General features: G+C 37.0%; 2 protein-coding genes across 5 annotated transcripts in view; both read right to left on the reverse strand.

The window, feature by feature from the left end:
- Positions 1 to 19,871, reverse strand: part of Sema1a (semaphorin 1a) — a 462,244-nt gene that overhangs the window by 127,286 nt on the left and 315,087 nt on the right. The gene's annotated exons all lie outside the window — the stretch shown is intronic.
- LOC141434904 (uncharacterized) lies at positions 16,347 to 18,231 on the reverse strand. The gene is made up of 2 exons (XM_074097394.1): positions 18,078 to 18,231; positions 16,347 to 17,407 (listed from the first exon to the last, which is right to left on the reverse strand). The coding sequence occupies exons 1-2, from the start codon at positions 18,229 to 18,231 to the stop codon at positions 16,347 to 16,349; spliced, it is 1,215 nt and encodes a 404-aa protein (XP_073953495.1).

Here is a 19,871-nt window from a genome sequence, read left to right on the forward strand (position 1 = left end):
TTTTTGTTAAGAATAGCGTTCCAATTTATCCTATTATTGGATCAATGTTTTGAGAGTAGTACTGGTTAAATAAGGGGTTAGAGGTGCCGATTAACGGTAAGTTAGAGTTAAAGTTTAATTGGATTATGTCGCGCAATAATAATACGGTATTTGACAACTCCTGATTTTGCCATATCTTAATATTATTATGAAAATATAGATATAAATATAGTGTTTAGCGAAGAGAAAATTTAAATCGGTTGAAAATTGGATTTATAGTGATTTTTTGAAAAATCTATATACCTGTCTCTTTCTTAAACGCTTTTCTCTATGCAGAAAGTATGGCGGTACTGGCGTGTGGCGTCACATCCCAGTATGTCTTTCTCTGTCTAATCTTGAATTTCAAACCTTTATAACTTTGTTATTTGTAAAGATAGCTTAAAAATTGTTTTCTATTCGGTAACAGGCATTGTGTAGTTTTAATTTATAAAACAAATACAAAATAGTCAAATACCGTATTGGTGTAGCGCCAAATCTAATAATTATGTTCAAAGCCTTTCTAAGCTTTATTGTAGGTGCCAGAGTATTACCTAGTGGCCAGTAAGACTATGATTAGACATTTGTAGATGTTTCATGTAAGACACAAAATATTAGCGCTTGATGCTTATCGACAGATGTAGATAGTATCTTATATCCTATCCTACCCTATCCTACCCTATCCTTGTAGTATGAATGAATGAAAAAGTTTGTGAAGATGTTTGCATGTTGCGATGTTTGTTACTCGATCACTCAATAATGGCTCGACAGATTTGAATGTTATTTAGCACACGAATAGTTCATAACCTGAATTAATACATGAAATATTTTATATCCCGAGATATTTCATACTTCCTGCGGGACAGTGCTTAACGACTTTGTCGCACGCGAAGTCGCGGGTAACAGTTAGTATGACATAATATTACTCAAGACAGGGATTCTTAAATATTAGGGAGGAGACCAAAAAAATAGACTTCTTCAAATGATAGTTAAGGATACAAAGTGACTGACTGGAAAAGGTCCCTATAATGATATGTGGTTGTCAGTTATCATTATCAAAAAAATGATAAATTTTAAGGGTTCCATAGTCAACTAGGAACCCTTATAGTTTCGCCATGTCTGTCCGTGACTAAGCTCAGAGACCGTTAGTACAGTCACCAGCACCAATATCTGACACAACAAGCGTGCATTAATATCTGACACGACTCTATTTCTAGGGCCAGAAAAACGTGTTTGTTTGTGTTTTATTTTTGAACGCTCGAATCTGCTGTGGCAGATATTAATGCTGGTGACTGTACTAGAAAGCTGTAATTTGGCACGTATAAAAGTTCATATCAATTACGTCAAAATAAATAAAAAAAATTTTTTTTAGTGTTACGTAAAGTGGTAATGATTTTTTTTTCACTTCCACCCTATGTTGTGGGTTATCGTTGGATAGGTATTTGAAAATAAAAAGGGGTTTGCAAAAACCATTATTTGATAAAGTGAATATTTTCGGAGATAGGTATTCACACCGAAAGTTCAATAAAATGTGTCCCCCCCTTCTAACTTTTGAACAGCACGTCTAAACGACATGAAAAAAATCACGTAAGTTATGCTTAGTAAAAACTTTCTTGGAAAATTATTCTCAACTTGACGAAGTCAACTGATTAGTTGAGCAGTGTTTAAATTTTTGTAAAAAATGACTTCTAAAGCAAAGTTATTAAGTCAAAGTCGGGAACTTCGGAACTCTACACTGAGCATGGCCCGAAATGCTCTTGACCGTTTTTTTTAATCTAATTGATCTATCTTTACAATTATGGCACGGCACGACATGGCAAAGAGTTGTGCTAATGAAACTGAGCTTAGTAAAAGATTCGACGGGTAAAATGGGAACACGCACCCCTAATACCGATTGACATTTTTACAGCCACGTTAACGGTGAAAATATTATACGAGCGCGATCGGATTTTCAACGATTGAACAGAATACTCGTAGGCGGATTCGAGGCAATATAGCGGCTAGTGTTAGCGAAAGTTAAACATAGAATTGGCACATGTACGTTTTTTTATTCTTTCTTTATGATAATGTTACTTGAGCTCTCGTGGGGCATGATATTTATAAACTAACCAGCTTTTGGCCGCGGCTTCGTCCGCATGGAATTTGGTTATGGCGCGCTGTTCCCTCGGGAACTGTGCATTTTCCGGGATGAAAAGTAGCGTATGTCACTTTCTGGCTCATAAACTATCACTATGCCAAAAATAACGTCAATCCGTCGCTCTGTTCCGTTCACGGAAGAATAAAAACAATTGGAAGTGCTATGTAGGTGCAGCGTGCGTGCCACAGGTAAGCGGCGTTGTTTGTTTGATGTTTTTATTCTTCCGTGGTTCCTTCCGTTCGACGTGGAAGATTGACAAACATACAAACACATAAACACACCTACACTTTCACATTTATAATGTTAGTGTGTGTAATTAAAACGGTATTCACGGTTTTTTAAGTCAGGAAACGACTAGTTTCGATCTTTTTGGAAGTTTATCTGATGTTTTTTGAGACGTGGATAGATATTACCTACAAGCCTATTTTTGACGACCGGATGGCTAAGTGGTTAGAGAACCTGACTACGAAGCTTGAGGTCCTGGGTTCGAATCCCGGCCGGGGCAGATATTTCTGTGAATAACACGAATGTTTTTTTCTCGGGTCTTGGATGTTTAATATGTATTTAAGTATGTATTTATCTATATAAGTATGTTGATCCGTTTCCTAGTATCCATAGTACAAGCTTTGCTTAGTTTGGGACTAGGTCAATTGGTGTCAAGTGTCCCATGATATTTATTTATTTATTTTATTTATTTAAGCCTTATTTACACGACCCCAGAACCATCATGTGACATTATACACTATTGGTAGTTTTGTACTGCTGAAGCATATCACAAACAAAAAAAAACCTTTTAAGTTGATTACTTTTCAAAAAATCATTGTGCTTACTTATAAGCAGGGGTTTCTCTAGAAGTAAAATATGGCTTAGGGAAATGTTAAGTTAATGGCACAAAAAGTTTGGGGACTACTGCTGTAAATGAACATGAAATTAAAGTGTAAATTTTTTATATCGTGTTATTTATTTTCGAATGTTTTTTTCTCCTGTATTAATTCCGTTATATTTACTACTTATTTTTAGGCTGTTTTAATAATTACGTGTTGGAATGTCTGAAAAGCTTTCTGTTTTGATGGACTATTGCGGTCATGGCAATCAGCAGTTTAGTACCTGCTGCGGTGAACATAAACCATTATAGTATCCGGTTTACTGCTAAAAGTACAATTTTGTCACGTTATTGTATCCACTGCCGTTCCATGGTTTAGTTCGACAGGTTCATCATTTGTTTTTTTTTTCAACCTTACTAACGTGTGGTTTAAAAAAGTAATGGGTAGTAATGTCTTGCATCGAAAAAATGTAAAAGATAATTTTGTTGAAATATGTAATAGTCAGGGGTCGGACAAAAAGTGCGGATGACGTAAAAATGACGTAATCTTGCACACAAGATGATGTTTTTATTTAAACTTCCGTGTGACATGTAGTAACAAAGTAGCATTAATGAAGTACCTATCAAAATAATCGTAAATAAATCAATTGAATTCAATGAATAAAACAAATTTCATATGGTTTAATAAAGAGGTTGACAAATGATAAGTGATAATTGATTATGAAAATCAAAAATATTGTTTGAAATCATCCTATAAGTGGTTAGACGTCATCGGCACTTTTTTCCGACCCCTGGTAATAGTTAATGTATTACGCATATTTATTTAAGTATTTTTTTTTCGTTCGGGTAATATTGTATAATTAATTGTTATTAATCAACACATGGACGATATATACCTATAAGTAGTGCTAGAATCTGCCATTTAAATTCTACATCTATTATACGACGTTGTAGAAACAACTTGGCAGCAACTATCCGGTACAATAGTATAGCGAAGTTGTACTGTGATTTGCTAAGGTTCGTTACGTCTTCCGTTCTAACTTGTCCCTTAGTTTGTCTTTGGAGGGAAAATTAGCGTACGGAACTAAGTATAGGCGAAGCGAACGACCATATGGGTTTCTCTTACAATGACAGTCTCGTGATAAATGTAGGTACTATTTGTTCTTTCAAGCGAGGCATCTCACGAGAATCTATTTACACGAGTACAGTTTTACATGTTTTTGATTATTTTGCTTCAAAACATAAATTATTTAAAAAAAATGTTTTGAGTCCATACATACGAGTAGTATGCGTAATTCGGAAAATTTCAAGTGTCACAGAACTCATCATAGGTGAAAAATACTGTAATAAGCCCATATTATTCGTCAGACATCTATGATACTACACCCACACCCTACAAAACCAGTTTAAACGTAAGTAATTTTTATGTGATGTCAGCAGTATTTCGTGTAAGTTATTTCTCATTTACTACTTGTAGGCTTCTTAACCTTCTTATTAATTTTTAGAGATCAGTGATCTCGTATCATCACTGGTGTAAAATGTGACTGCGTATATTATCAGAGCGGCAAGTGCAAGCATGTTGGTGCTTTGATATCCTTTGCTTTGTTTTGTACTGAAATACTTTAATTTTGACAGCCAGTATCCGAATTAACTTCCATTTTTTGCCATGTTGTGCGCTGCGATCGTTGTCTGTACCCCCACCACCCGCTTACCTATGCCCGTGTAATTTATTTTCGAATTTCGTAGTAGCCCCCCAGGTAACATCCGTCCGACGCGTGTAGTACTCGTAGTAAGCGCTGCACATGCTATGCGTACCCTTAGAACGACTCAATGAACGACATTTTGCCACTTTGAGTTCACCGGTCATCACTAAAGTCACGTCAAAAATTAATTAACTGAAAAGATAGTTGTTATACACTGCGTTAATAAAATATTATAATTAGCGTATTATACCTATAATCTACCTATTGGAATATAGAGCTCAATTACCCTGCAAAAGCTATCCTTAGGGAGCGAGTGTGATGCATTTTCATTAGCCATTTAATATTTTAGTGACTCCACTCGGCTACGTTGCTAGTTGATTACAAATTATGAATTTATTAACCAACCGTTTAATTATTTACTCATATCGGAAATAGGTCGTCACCTGTGGAAGCTTAGTGGTTTGACTTTATAGCCTCATAAGCAGAGGATCGTGGATTCGAATCCTGACTTGCACTTCTGAGTTTTTCGGTATTTAAGAGCTCTTTGGTACATTGTGAGATAACCTGCGTATACCTGTGAATCAATTCAATAGTGTGTGTGAAGTTCCCAACACGCACTAGGCCCGCATGAGAACTTCAGCTCATCCCTGTCAGTTTGAGAGGAGGCCTGTACTGAAGTGGAAGTTTACATTATGAAGACTTAATAACAATGTAGGATGATAGCTCTGTTATGCTTTACAAAATTATGTTTAAATTGTGCGTAGCCACTCTTCAAGAATATTAAAACGTATTTTTTTAAATGTAAACACTAACTTTCCAACTGGCAACCCTGCGGTCCACAGTCCACCATTTAAAGCCAGTTAAAAAAAAAACTGTTAATTCGCGTTTCGTCCGGACACTCGAAATTAACGAACTCTTAAACTCTATCCTCTCGAACCTTTTCACACGCGTCGGTGCAGTGCCACGCGTTAATAAATTATTAAAGGGGACATGACATTCGCATCAATCGAAAACGCCATTCATACCTATAAGTGGTAAAATTCTTTTATAAACTACAACTCAAATTAAATCAACTAGTTAATTAGAGCTGTAATTTTCTACTACATATTCTCATATTTTAAAGTTAGGAGACTATTTTTTGAAATTATCTCAATCGAAAATACCATTGCACATTGCTATAAGTAACCGAAACACCTATAGGATACCTACTACTGGTTGTTCTAGAAACTTGCAATTAGGTATGAAAATAGCTGATAGTTTATAGTGTAACCAATAAAAAAGTACATTTTGATTAGAAAAGGGGCTCTACTAACACTGGATATTCAAAAATTAGTTCGGAACCCGCACCCATGGACGGTTTTTTTTTACTGTTTTGAACAATCTCCCATGTTTAAATCATTCAGAAAGGAGTTTTAAAGGTCAAGCTACACTGTAGTATACATAAACTTTGCGGCTTACAAGTAAATGTATTGAGTTTTCATTCCAGTTTTACTGTACTAGGTACTAGTTTAGATACAAAAGTTTGCTTTCTAAACTGCTCTGTAGATACTAAAATAGGTGTTCGTTTTGGACCGTGAGATGAACATTGAAAATTAGCTATTGTCCTTTTTGTATTCAACCATGCAAAGTTTATTTAAATTGAACTGTGGCCAAAACAATATAACGACTCGCTTTTCATGTAGTTTGCTTTCTGAATGGGCGCCGATTTAAGGCTTGGCAGCGCGGTAAGCGCTAACCACAACTTGTTAGTCTAACACTTGGCTATGAAATCGGTAAAGCGCTAGAGTTGCGGAACCAGCAGGGCGCATGCGAGCGACGTTTACAGTGTCCCTGCTGACGCACACATGTGTGGCTTCACTGTGTGTGTGCCCACAGAGAGCGAAGCGCGTTGTCGGTGTCGCGCGCCGCCATGAATGAGAGAGCCACGATCAATATTTTGGGCCTGCTAGCGCGGCTCATGAAATTTTTAGTAGTTCCATAACGCTTTGCTTTTGTCTTCTAATTAAATCTTGTTACGGTATGCACTTTGACATCAAATGCACGCCGTGTGCGTTTTATAGGATGAAAAATGATAAGGAAGTAAATGAGAAGTTTGAATGTGAATGTCGGCGAAGTAGAAAGAATGATTGAGACTATGCTTGAAGTTGACTGTGCTTTTGGAGTAAGCTGCATAACAAAGGGGATCTTGCTGTGTAATGAGGGCTATCGCGTATGAATTCGCCACTAGAGGCGCTAGTGTAGCGTGAGGTCTCCGAAATGTCAAATCTCATAGTTTTTCGGTGAGCTACGCGGGTTTATTTATAATTAGAATAATTTTGTGAATATTTTGCAATATCTGAAATTAATTATGGCAAATATGCGTTCCGGGGCAATGAATGTCTGTGTTTTGAGACAGTTTTGTCTTTCGGAAACCTTTGTCCTCCCATTTTTCCGAACAAAACGGGGACTATGCAACATGTGGCATGCTCGATATTTTTATGGTACGGTTTTAAGGTGTATTAAATATGATTTTAATCTAAACTTTGTTTTCACGCCCGTAATAACAGACTTTGAAAGCCATACTTAAAAACCTCACGCAACAGTGCGCCATCTAGTGAGACAAAAAACGATAGCCCTCATTGTGCAAGGTATTAAAGAGTAATGGTGGTTGAAACATATAAAAATATAACAAATACTGCATTTACCATTAAAGTTTGTAAGTAATTACAGATAGATCTATTTTTTTTTGTGAAATGGTAATCTGGAAAGTAAATAAGGAATTAAATATAAACATTTCTAAGCAAAATTCCATGTACTAATTATGTAAAGGTACACATTTATCTAATTCGATTGATAACTACATGAACACATGGATACAAAACACTGCATTTCAGATAAAGAAGCAAATTAAAAGGGCAGGCAATGACACAGACCACAAAACACACAAGAGTAGCAGACAGAGCAAAACAAATCTAACAATGAAAGGAAAAAGAGTCCAGATAGTATTAGCATTTAGGGCAAAAAGAGATACTAAGAAAACAGTGCTGTGCTTTGCATTTTTAGGTAAAGAAAATGACGTAGCTAAATAAATGAAAGACAGAGTAAATAAAAAAAAAACTGAATTGAATTTCGATGACTCGTTATATTTCAGAGGAATGAGCAATACTCCATTTACTTTAGATTTGTTTTTACACGGCTGGATTTCATTTATAAACACGACATGTGATTGAAGCTTGGTTGAAATTGTGTAGAAAAATATCTTAAATTATCCTTGAATACGTAAGGGCAAGAGACTGATATATATTTTTTGATTTTAATATTGAGAACTGGTGAATTACAATCAAATTATGAAGACAAAATAAAAAATAGAGACATAATAAAGGGTGTGTAAGCTCCAACAGTATTGTTTCTCTTCTACACTTGATTAGTCGCTTCTTACAAAATTAACAGAAACATTATGCGTTAAATAAAACGAGTAAAAACATGTCATTATACGTCGTGTAATAAATGAAGTCCAACCATTACTTACACGCATCAGTTTTCAGCCAATTGAGAACTGAAAATAAATACGACAACAAACATTCGATAATTCTGATACTTGAGTACCTTAAGAGTCCTTCGCCAAGAGGCAAGACTCACCTGAAACTGAAGAAATATACTAGTTTAAATCAAATCTGCTTTAAAAATAACACATCTTATTAAACTATAGGTACAGTATTGCGTATGGAATTTCTGGTTGTTACATTATTTACGATATAGAAAGTGTTACCATACAAAAAAATCTGAATCAAAGACAAAAATAAGGCCAGTTCTTGTAGGCATGTTGTCTCAGGCAACCTTTTATAGATTATACACTATTTTAACAGTTGGTTAGTCATGTAGTATCAATTATTTTTTCATTGGGAAGTGAAAGAATTATACTACGGCTTCCATTTGTCAAGGAGCTATTTATAAGGGATCTTTTAAACCCCTTTCCGCTTTAGAGGTATTTTTGTACAATCTCTATGAAACGTACCAACTGCAACGCGAGTCACTGTGGAACCTTTCCAAAAAGCCGTCCTGACATCATGTACCCTGACGCCTGACAAGTAAAATCATAATGACATTTAGATCAGTGGCCGTATTGCCTTACGTTTCTGGCGCTCGCGATCGCAATCAAATGACACTTTATTGCGATCGCGAACGTCAGAAACATTAGGCAATACAGCCTCTGGAATCAAACAGTTCGACTGCATAATAAAATAAATAATAACAACAGTTGCTATAAGATTGTGTTGAAATAATCTAATAAAATGAGTGATTTTTGAGCTCATTTAGTAGTTTTTCAGAACATTGATGATGAGCGTGTTTATGTCAACGTTTGAAATTCCTAAAGTTAAACACCTACGAGTAGGTACACATAGCTAAGTTTTACATAGTGATTTTGCAATAATAATTGGAAATATGGCCAATTTCGTGAACCGACTAGATATTTATAGCGATTTTCACTTTAATATTTTATTTTGATAGCACACCTGTCAGATTACTTGAGGCAGGCTGCACTGCAATATTGTAATCGGACACAATTAAAATTTAGTTTTAAGTATTTGAGTATTCAGTTTGGCGGATCGCTGGCATTTTTTCGCTTCGCAGTGGTATTTTTGATTCTGTATAATGAACGGTTCGGCCATTTTGTAGTTTTGCAGGCGAGAGTTATTGTCGGTGCTGCAATTATTAAATGATTGAAATGTCTCGATCGTTCAACGGAAATATCGAAGTAATGCGTTAAAGTAAATGAAGCAGCAAATGAACCTGAAAAACCGTGATTGTCTTTTGTTTTTGTTAAATGATAAATTTTAAAATAAAAATGCGTAGTTGATTGACGATGTATCGAAAATCACAATTAGTCGCCATCATAAGAATACCTAATAATAATATATTTAAATTTAAGATGTCGAGGAGAGCTTCACGCAGCGGTTTAATTGCAAATCTACGCAAGGAAATCTATCAAGGAAATTAATTACACTAATAGGTGTATCTTAAGCAAATCATGGATAAAGGATTATTCACAAAGCAGTATTTACTCCTTATTCCATGAATACCGTCAGGAGGAAACAACCTTTGGTGTTCCGATTACATACTGCTGCGGCGTATCTCGCTTATTCCTTAGAGTGAAATTGACAGATTCCGACGTACGCCAGCGGAATATAGGGCAATAAGTCAGCAAATGAATCCGTTATGATACATTGCTGACTTCTCCGCCAATATCGCTCCATATGAGATTTCTTCCCCAGATTTATCACCCCCTATGCAAATAGTCCTCGTGATGGATATTGCGAGGGCGCTGAGTTTACTGATGTGTCGAAATTAATGTTTTTTTCGAAGTGGAGTGCTGGCAGGAAGTGCACGATATTGGTGCTTTATATCAGCCGATGAAAAAGAGTGCTGCGTTAAGTTTTACGATGTAGCTGTGGTAAGAGCCAAATTTTGAAATCGGGTTGCTTTGTAATGGTTTTATGTACCACGGTTAATATGTGACCTTGTTTCAAGAGTGACATTCAAACTTTCTCTCTTTCTCTTTCGAAACTTTTTGATGATAGGTACTAACTTTCGTCAAATTTAGACCTAAATTATATTTCGTTGTCAGCAGGTTGGTTTGAAATCTTATTATCTATGTATCTAGCTTTGGCCAGACTGACAGAGCAATGGGTTGTTTAGTTGTTCTGATCTGTCGGTAGAGTAAATATAGTAGACAGTAGTATGCTTGTTAAATTTAACCTCAAAACTATTCTGGAAACATGCACTTTTAATCCACTGCCAACACATTTCGACCCACGATCTAACACCAATTTCAGTACCTACTGGTTAGTTTACCCTATTTTATTGATCTGGTAACCCTAATCACGACGGCATGTTGTAACAAGCTGCGGTGGCGCTGACCAAGCAGCGGTGGCGTAATCAACCGGCACCGAATTAATCGTCATTATTGATTCTACATTAATCGACGCAGGTTGCCGATCTCTGCACCGCGCGATTGCTTGTTGTGGCTTGCAATAATACACTTATTAGACAATCTAGACCACTGTATTAACTTTTGTTAATAAAGTTAAAAGTGATTTTTATGGGTCGATTTGATTTAATATTTTTTTTAATGGACCTGCCTTAGCACAAGAAACTAACCGATTTTATAACAGCCGTAGTAGGAGTCAATCTATATTACTACCTATTGCTTGGCACTAATTTCAATCTAACACACACAGAAATACACACTGGTGGCACAAAAAGAAATACATTTTCATAAATTTCTGTGGTAGCATTAACTTATGTATAAATCTATTTCTTGCTTTTCTGCGATATTATTTGGAGAACTTTTTTTGTGAGATTTTTATGAGTTGAATGTTTCTCGATATTAAAAAACAGACGTTTACGCGCATTGCAATTGGAATTGAGACTTAGGTAAGTCATGAAATGAAAATTGATATTGCTACAATATAAAAAAAAACTACCTCTTCACCGCGACGTAATATTTCAATAACTATACCGCTTAATTAATATTTTAATACCAATAGAAGCTTATACAAAGTAAGAAGCCTATGAAAACCAATTAAATTTCCCGATACTTAGTTACAAAAATCACAATGAATTACTTCATTGTGAGGACTGTCGAATTTTGCAGGACAATCGAAAGTCATTACCAGAAACCACTGAAGTAGGCATTCAATTCGTTCCACATGATTGGGTCATGTGTGTCAACTGCCAATAGCAATTGATTAAGTTGGCAACACTGCCGCGCCATCTGTCGTCCGCCATTGTTGCGTGACTTCGATGACCTTGCGTTTAACTTGTTATGGTATTTGCTCACAATCAATCAGCCACATGTTTCTCGTATACCTGCCAGTTATAAAAAGATGTAAGAGAATACAGGCCAATTGAGAGTCTATGATAATTTAGAATCGAATGCACTCGAATGAGTGTAGACCCCCTAGACAGGTACCTACCACGTACCTACACTTTACAGGATGCGTCAAATAGGAAAATAAATGACTCTTGATTAAACGGCGCTAAATGGATGCTTTCATTTAAAATAAGCTTTGTTTCGTTTTCATGTATCATAGATTTTAGATCTTTCTTAAAAAATACAAACCCGTTAAAGCAATGTTTCATCTGTGTGAGACAAAGTTATAAAAAAGTGAAGTCATTTATAAACAAACGAATGTGATTTTAATAAATAAGGGGTAGAACGAAAGAAAACTAAACGTCATCTATTGACAATTCTAAAGGCGTTTTTGACAAACTTTGAGACTGAAGATAATGTTGCCAGCATAGGCATACACGTCCCCCGTTGATAAGAACGTATGAAATACCGTACTTTCCCTTCAGTGAACATGTTTGAGTTAAGTATTCACTCGGATCTGTAGTTAAGCCTTGGATTTCTAATGCAAATACATTCATCAGTGTTAATGCATTGGAAGTAATCAGTCGACGGAGCCGTCATGGCGGCTGAGATATAAATCAAACCGGATTAAACTGGTTTAGGGCGATGATTGCTAGAACTAGGAAATGGAAAAAGCTGGATTATACTTTAAGTCATCTTTGGGGCTATTTCTGTTTCGTTGGTTATGTTTGTGCGCATTCAAGAGCGCCAGACAACAATACAGAAACTTTACTATAAGTGGGTGTTTAATAATACACACACAACACACACAAAACACAAACATCACGCCTGTATGCCCAAATGGGGTAGGCAGAGCACACGAAACGTTACCGCTTCGGAGCCACTTTAAGCAATTTTAGGTTTTAAGTTTGACAAAAACGGTATAATAGTGACAGGTTGCTAGCCTGTCGCCTACGGTATACCTTAACCTATATCCTCAGTCGCCTCTTACGACATCCACGGAAGGAATGGAAAGGTGTAGGTAATTAATGATTAAACGAACTTACCTGTAAGTGAAGTTCTATCATAATTATATGAAGCGCCTCGTCCGAAGAGATTAGTAACTGAAGATATAATACACATGTAGTAACGCCAGGTGTCACCACTCAGCACTTAGTTTGGAGTTATTTTTTAAATTTTTATTTTCTTATATATGTGGGTATGTCTAGATTCCACCTCAAAGCCTCCGCTCTTGACGGACGTTCATTAAGTTCAGAGTGTAATCAATTATTATTATTATTATTATCATTATTTTTGAAATTATTTATGTTATCTTAATTGATGAATATTTCATCATAGATTAGTAATGGGATGAGCAAAGCATTGGGTGGGAGGGAGCTAAGTTACTAATCTCTTCGGACGAGGCGCTTCATATAATTATGATAGAACTTCACTTACAGGTAAGTTCGTTTAATCATTAATTATACTTCGCGCCTCGTCCTCTAGATTAGTAACTGAAGATATAATACACATGTAGACTTTGAGAGTAGGTATTGCTGGATGAAATATCATCAATTAGTAAATATATAGCGGAGTTATTTTGTAACCATTTATCTATTTTTTTTTTTTTTTTTCAATTGGTTCTTGTATGGTTCCTTATTTAACATTATGTAATGCATGTATTTTCAAGATTCAGTGTCATAGAAATAACAAAACTTATTACAACAAGATATTTATTAACCATAGCCATAATTAGCTACCTATAATTATCTCATGTCTGTAGATTGAAAATACAATTATTCATTAGAATAATCGATACAATTAACAGTACTTATTAGAAGTAGATAGGTGCCTACTGGTTGACTGATAAATAACCTTTTAAATCACAATCAAAATATTAACCATATTATTGTAAGCATACAGATGTGTACATAAATCACTTATTATTATTTTAGACAAGTACAGAGTGAGAACTGACTGGACCTGAAGATGTTGTAAATAAATAATTAAATATCCCGGAAACTAAGAGTTTAATATTGAGAGCGCTAAGGACAGATCGTCCTCGTTGTTAATAATGGGTCTCTGATAAAATTTTGCGAAAGTATTAGACTGTCCGCTCCACCCTGCGGTGTTGCGGATGGCGTCAACGCTAACGCCGTGGGCGTGCGCGTGCGACGTGGCGGCGTGTCTCGTGCTGTGCGCACTGAATACCGCCACGTCGACCCCGCTCTCGCCTAGTGTGCGCTTGATCCATCGGCTGAGGGTTTGAGAACTTACCGATTTATGCGGTTTTTTACTACCAATGAAAAGGCTGTCAGTACTTCTTAAGGGCGCAGTTTTATTCACATAGCATGTTAGTGCTTCTGCTGGACAAATTGCAAGATTTTCTTTATAGAATGGCAAATATATTATGGGTTGTTTACAACCAGGTCTAGATGTTTTCAAAAAATCAGGGATTTTTATTGTTATTCGCTCTGATGTAATATGGATGTTTTTTACATTGATTTTTGAAAGTGTTTGTATTCTGTGAGCCGTAGTGAGTGCTAGTAAAGTAACGGTTTTACTCGAGAGTCTCTCTAGGGTTAACTGATTGTTAGGAAACCAATCGCTCAATTTGTTTAATACGAGATTAGTATCCCAAGTTACGTTATATTTAGCTCTTGGAGGTCGTAAACGGTAGACGCCCTTAAAAAATCTCTGAAGCCTGTCATCGTTAGTTATTGTCGGCCCTATCACAAGGGACAGAGCGGATCTGCATGAGTTAAGTGTACCGTACTGACATCCTTCATTATACAAATGAGTTAAGAAATAGACTACTGTAGGGACAGACGCGCTGTACACATCGATTGAGTTGTTTTGGCAAAATTTCCACCACTTTTTAAGACAAACATCGTATTGTTTTATCGTATTAAGCGACAAGGATGCTAACATGATATCGAATGAGGACGGTGGCAAGCTTCTTTTTGACAGCGCGAGCCGCACAATATCCCTGCAACCAGGGTAATTGACTTCTGTATTTGACGGGAACTGGAATGAGAAATTAAGGCATTGCTGTAAGGCTGAAAACTTAAAGTTTCACTCACGAGAAGGCTTCTGTAAACGGGGTACCATGGTTGCGTGGGCCAAAAAGGCACGATCATGATACCCCTTGCTCTTTCGGATATTATCTTGCGCAGAGCCTTTAAAATTACCGAAAAAGGGGGAAAGGCGTAAAAGAACAGGTTTTTCCAAGGTACAGTGAAGGAATCTACCGCGAATGCGTCAGGGTCTTTGTGCCATGAAATGTATTTTTCACATTTTTTATTAATGCGGCTGGCAAACAAGTCGATCTCTGGGTAGTCAAATGTATTTACTAATTGCTCAAAAGCCCAGTCTGCTAGCTCCCATTCTATGTCCGGATGAGATCGTCTTGATTCGAAATCGGCTACGACATTGTCACGCGATCTAATGTAAGATGCGAATACGAATAATTTTCTTTGTTCACACCATGTCCAGAGATCTTTCGTGACTTGGGTAAGGTGTGGGTATTGAATACCGCCCATACGGTTGACGTACGCTATCGCGGTAGAGTTATCTAACCTAAGGAGGATCTGGCAATCATACAAATTGCGCGCAAAAATTTTAAGTGCTATAAAAGCGGCAAGTAACTCTAGGTAATTAATATGCTTTTGTTGTTCAGTATTAGACCATTGACCGCTCGCTGTATCATTACCACAGGCTGCCCCCCACCCGTAGTTGAGGCGTCAGAATATATCTGAATTTGATAATCATCGGACCGAATGCGACGATGGGAATTATCTATGTTTTTTAACCACCAGTGGATATCAGGAAGAACGGAATCTGGTATAATCATCGTGCGGTTATAATTGTCGTGGCCTTGTAAGTTAAGGAACTTGCAACGTTCCAATTCCTTCGTATACAGCCATCCGTACTCAATAGCTGGGCAGGCTGAAACTAATAAGCCGGTGAGCCGTGCCAATTGTCTGATCCTACAATGTTTAACATTTAAAAATAATTTTAATTCGGATTTGATACGTGCTCTTTTTTCAGACGGTAAACTTAGTCGAAGATGGTGGGAGTCTATGATCATGCCTAAAAATTTACAGGAAGTTGAAGGTACAAGGACGCTTTTTTCTTCATTAATAATGAAACCTAGTGAAATTAGTAATTGTTTAGTTAATTTTATATTGTTTAAACATTGTTGGTAGCTTTGGCCAAAGAGGAGCCAATCATCAAGGTACAGTGTGGAGAGCAGGCCTGCGGAGCGCAGCAATTTAACCACTGGCTTTGTGATTTTGGTGAAAATATATGGCGCTGTATTGAGACCAAACGGCAAAACGTTGAACTGGTACATTTTGTCTTCGAATATAAAGCGAAGGTACTTTCTTGACTCTTCATGAACCTTAATCAAAAAGTAGGCATCTTTTAAATCAAGAGTGGCCATATAGCAATCTTGAGTTAAAAGTTTTACAGCAGTTCGCAAATCCTCAAGCTTAAAATGATCAGTGTTTATAAATTTATTTAATTTTTTAAGGTTGAGGATGAAACGCATTTGACCGTTTGGCTTCGGTACTAGAAAAGTACTGGACACAAATTGAGAATCGCAAGGACTACACTCAGAAATTGCATTTATCTGAAGCAAGCTATTTATAGCGTCTATGTAATGTGCCCGGTCATCTTTAGAGTATTCAGGTGTCGACGGAAAGGAATTTTGAATGACAGGGCTTGAAAACTTAATTTTATAACCATCAATCCAAGATAGAATCGTGCGGTCACTTGTGATGAGCGACCACTGTTCTCGAAATAAAGATAGCCGACCAGCGTACTTAACTGGATCTAGTAGCGGCGCTGCGGGGGCTGGTGCGCGTACGACGGCCTGTAGTAACGCGCCGGCGGCGCCGGGGGCGGGGGAGGCGGCACGCGGGGAGCAGGCGCGCGGCCCCGCGGGGCCGGGGCTGGCGGCGGCGGCCCCGGCGGCGGCCTGCGCGACGCTGGACCTCGGCGGTTTAAAGGCCGCGACACAGCAGATCTCGGTCTTCTGTTCTGTGTTGCGACTGGCTTAGGAGCCACAGCTTTTATATCCACACCCGATTTATTCACGGTCTTAGCTGTTTTAATCGTCTCCGTTAGATTTTCGCCGAATAACCAAGCGTCTATTTTAGTGTTGACCAAATGGTCTTTTAGATCCTTCTTTAGGCTGAAAAGTATAAAGTTTCGCCTTGTCACGCTATCCGCGTATTGTAAGTCACACAAGATACGACTGAGATCAATAAGCTTTTGTAATAAGTCGTTATTTTTCTCTTTTAAATTTAATTGGGATGTAATTATTTCACCGAGGCATGATATAGCGCTAGCCATTTCTTTTTGTTTGGACTCAATGCCCTTATCGCGTTTTATGAAATTTTCTGATATGGCGGCTTTAATCTCAGGATTTAGCTTTGGCGCGCCTATGTGCACACAATTGGCCGGTACCAGGTATTTAGCTATGATGTCTCTGCGGGTTTCCTTAGGTATTCCCTCGGTAGCTACATGTGCAAGGCGGGTAGCTATTTCCGTGCGTATGTCCTCGCCATATTTCATAGCCGACGAGGGCTCGTCGCCTAATATTTTTAAAACGTCGTCGTCCAAGTCGACCTGGACTGTTGACGTGCTTGCGACAGGAGTATCGCTCGTGTTTGCGCTAATAACCTGTGTGCTTGGTTCTAACGGAGGTTGTGTGCTCTGCTCAGCCTCGATAGGCTCTGGCTGCTCTTCGACAGAATTCTGTCGAGTTTTTGCAGAATTTTGGTGATTTTCAATAGGGCGGAACTGATCCTTATTAGTATTAAGAGGGTCGTAAATGCAACCATCGTCCGGGTATTCCGGGAACCAGTCATCTGGCCTTAGGACAGGCGATGCTGAGAACAATAATGAATATTTTGTATCAGGTATTTGTTAACAGTATTAATTAACCTATTAGTAGGTACTAATGAATTACGTGACTTTGTGTAAGCGGTAAAAGAAAAACCGTATTGCATATAATTCATTTTGAAAAATGTATCTTTATTTGTATGTTCAATATTGTGCAAATTACGTTCTTACTAACTAAATAAGTATAGATCAATATAAAATTATATTTAATTAAAATGAAATTAAGGGTAGACAGATAGATATAACTTATGTGAGATAATGAATTTAACCTGATCCGCTTAAGATTTAACGGATAAATTCAAAATAATCGATTATCGTTTTAACAGACTTTATTTAAATATAATGTACTATTATATTAGTTAGGCAGCAATCCCCAATGAATCGCACGCTAACCGTCAATTCTTGCGTTGAATTAGCCTCAATGACTAATCCTAATGCAATGCAGAAACCAAATTATGGCTTGAAATGGTAACGACTGGTTTTTGAAATAATCAAGGTTAGGTATCAATCCCCAATGAATTGAACGCCAACCGAAAATTCGTGCATTGAGATAGCCCCATCGGCTATTCGGGTGCAATAGGCATATGCATACAGCATACGTTTAGATTATTATAATTACACACTTGAATAATTTATTAATATCGTATTATGTTTTACCTGTTTCTTGAAGCACAAATTCTTCTCGTACCGAACCGTCGTATGACGAATCACTTCCACTGTGACTACGTATTTTGCGTTCTAACTTTCGAACTTTGTGCATTAGATGATCTAACTCATCTTCATATTTCTTTGTACGTTTGCGTTTAGGCATTTTTTTTTTTTTTTTGCGAGACAACGAAGAGTTATTATGAAGTGACTGGAGTGGTCGAGCACTTGATTGCGTATGAACGTCCGTCAAGAGCGGAGGCTTTGAGGTGGAATCTAGACATACCCACATATATAAGAAAATAAAAATTTAAAAAATAACTCCAAACTAAGTGCTGAGTGGTGACACCTGGCGTTACTACATGTGTATTATATCTTCAGTTACTAATCTAGAGGACGAGGCGCGAAGTATAATTCTAACCCGACACCACACGGGTGTTAATAACAATATAAATGTATCATACTTATTTACAGCAAGCAAGCGTTTATATTTAATGAAATAAATCCGGATAAGCTCATCAACCACGAACATGTCCAACTAAACTCGGTTTAAGACGTGAGATATCTGGATTTATTTAATTAATACCTATTCTAATAATAGTAATCCCTCTGATTGACTGTCATACAACACAAAGCCTAAATTACTAGAACTAGAGACTTAAAATCTGGCAGACATTATTCCTTGAGGATCATAGAGGTGTATAAAGACGAGATTTCTCGAATTTTCATGAATGCGATGCCGTGGGTCATAGCTACGGAATTGTACTCAATTTTAATGAGAATAACATCCACTTCCTTGACCAATTTAGGAACGAAAAGATAACCAGCTTTAGTACAAAAATATTACTCGTTTGTTATCCATTTAGACACCAAAAAAAGTTTAAAAGGTTGCAATCTTGGAACTGAAACTAGGCCACTGGCAAAAAACGGCATACATTAAGATAAGAACATTTAAAGCCCGTAAAGGCATTGAGAGGGAATTTTGAAAAGAATCTTGCATTGGTTGGTGAGCTATAAATCTGAAAACAATATAGGAGGCCGGTCAGCATAGTTCGGCGTATCGTGGGCCCGATCAGGAACAACCTTAAAATGTCATTTCCAAAAATAATTACTTTTATCTGATCGGTGCCGCTGGTGGCTAGTTAAATTTATAACGGTACTAGCTGTTGCCCTCGGCTTCGCCCCCGTTGTAATTGTTCTAAATGTTCTTCCACAAAAACCTTCTCCTAGCAATAACGAACACAACAGAAAAATAATTAGTGAAATCGGTCCAACAGTTTCCGAGTTCTGCGTTTAGCAACACATTTTACGATTCATTTTCATTTATATAAATAACAATATAAGATAGAAGATAGATAAAATTAGGAACATATTTTAAGACCGCATTGATATTCGTAGGAATAAATCTTTTGCATAGTGACATACCTGTCTGTGATCAGTGTGTGTTATTTTATTTTTTCTTTATTCAGACTCGTTGAGAGTAAATGATTTCAATCCGCCTTCAAATATTTATTATATATTGAATTCTAAAACAACAATATCTCAAATTCATAATAATAAGCCTCCAATAAGAGAATAGAATAATCAAAATTTGCCTAAGCTCAATATTGGTTTCTCTGAATTCGGTGAGGCTTTATTTCATGAATTTCTGCCTTAATATTATGCTAGAAAGTTGAAGTAAAACTCTCAATACGCGAGGGCACCCAATTTGGCAGTGTTTCAGTACAAATAATACTGATGAATTCAGTCGAGCTCTCACGGAAAGTTGTGAACGTTCAGCAATACTTTGGAGTCGGCGTAGACTTA

Source organism: Choristoneura fumiferana, chromosome 14 (genome assembly GCF_025370935.1).
Source record: "Choristoneura fumiferana chromosome 14, NRCan_CFum_1, whole genome shotgun sequence".
Classification (NCBI taxonomy): Eukaryota; Metazoa; Arthropoda; class Insecta; order Lepidoptera; family Tortricidae; genus Choristoneura; species Choristoneura fumiferana.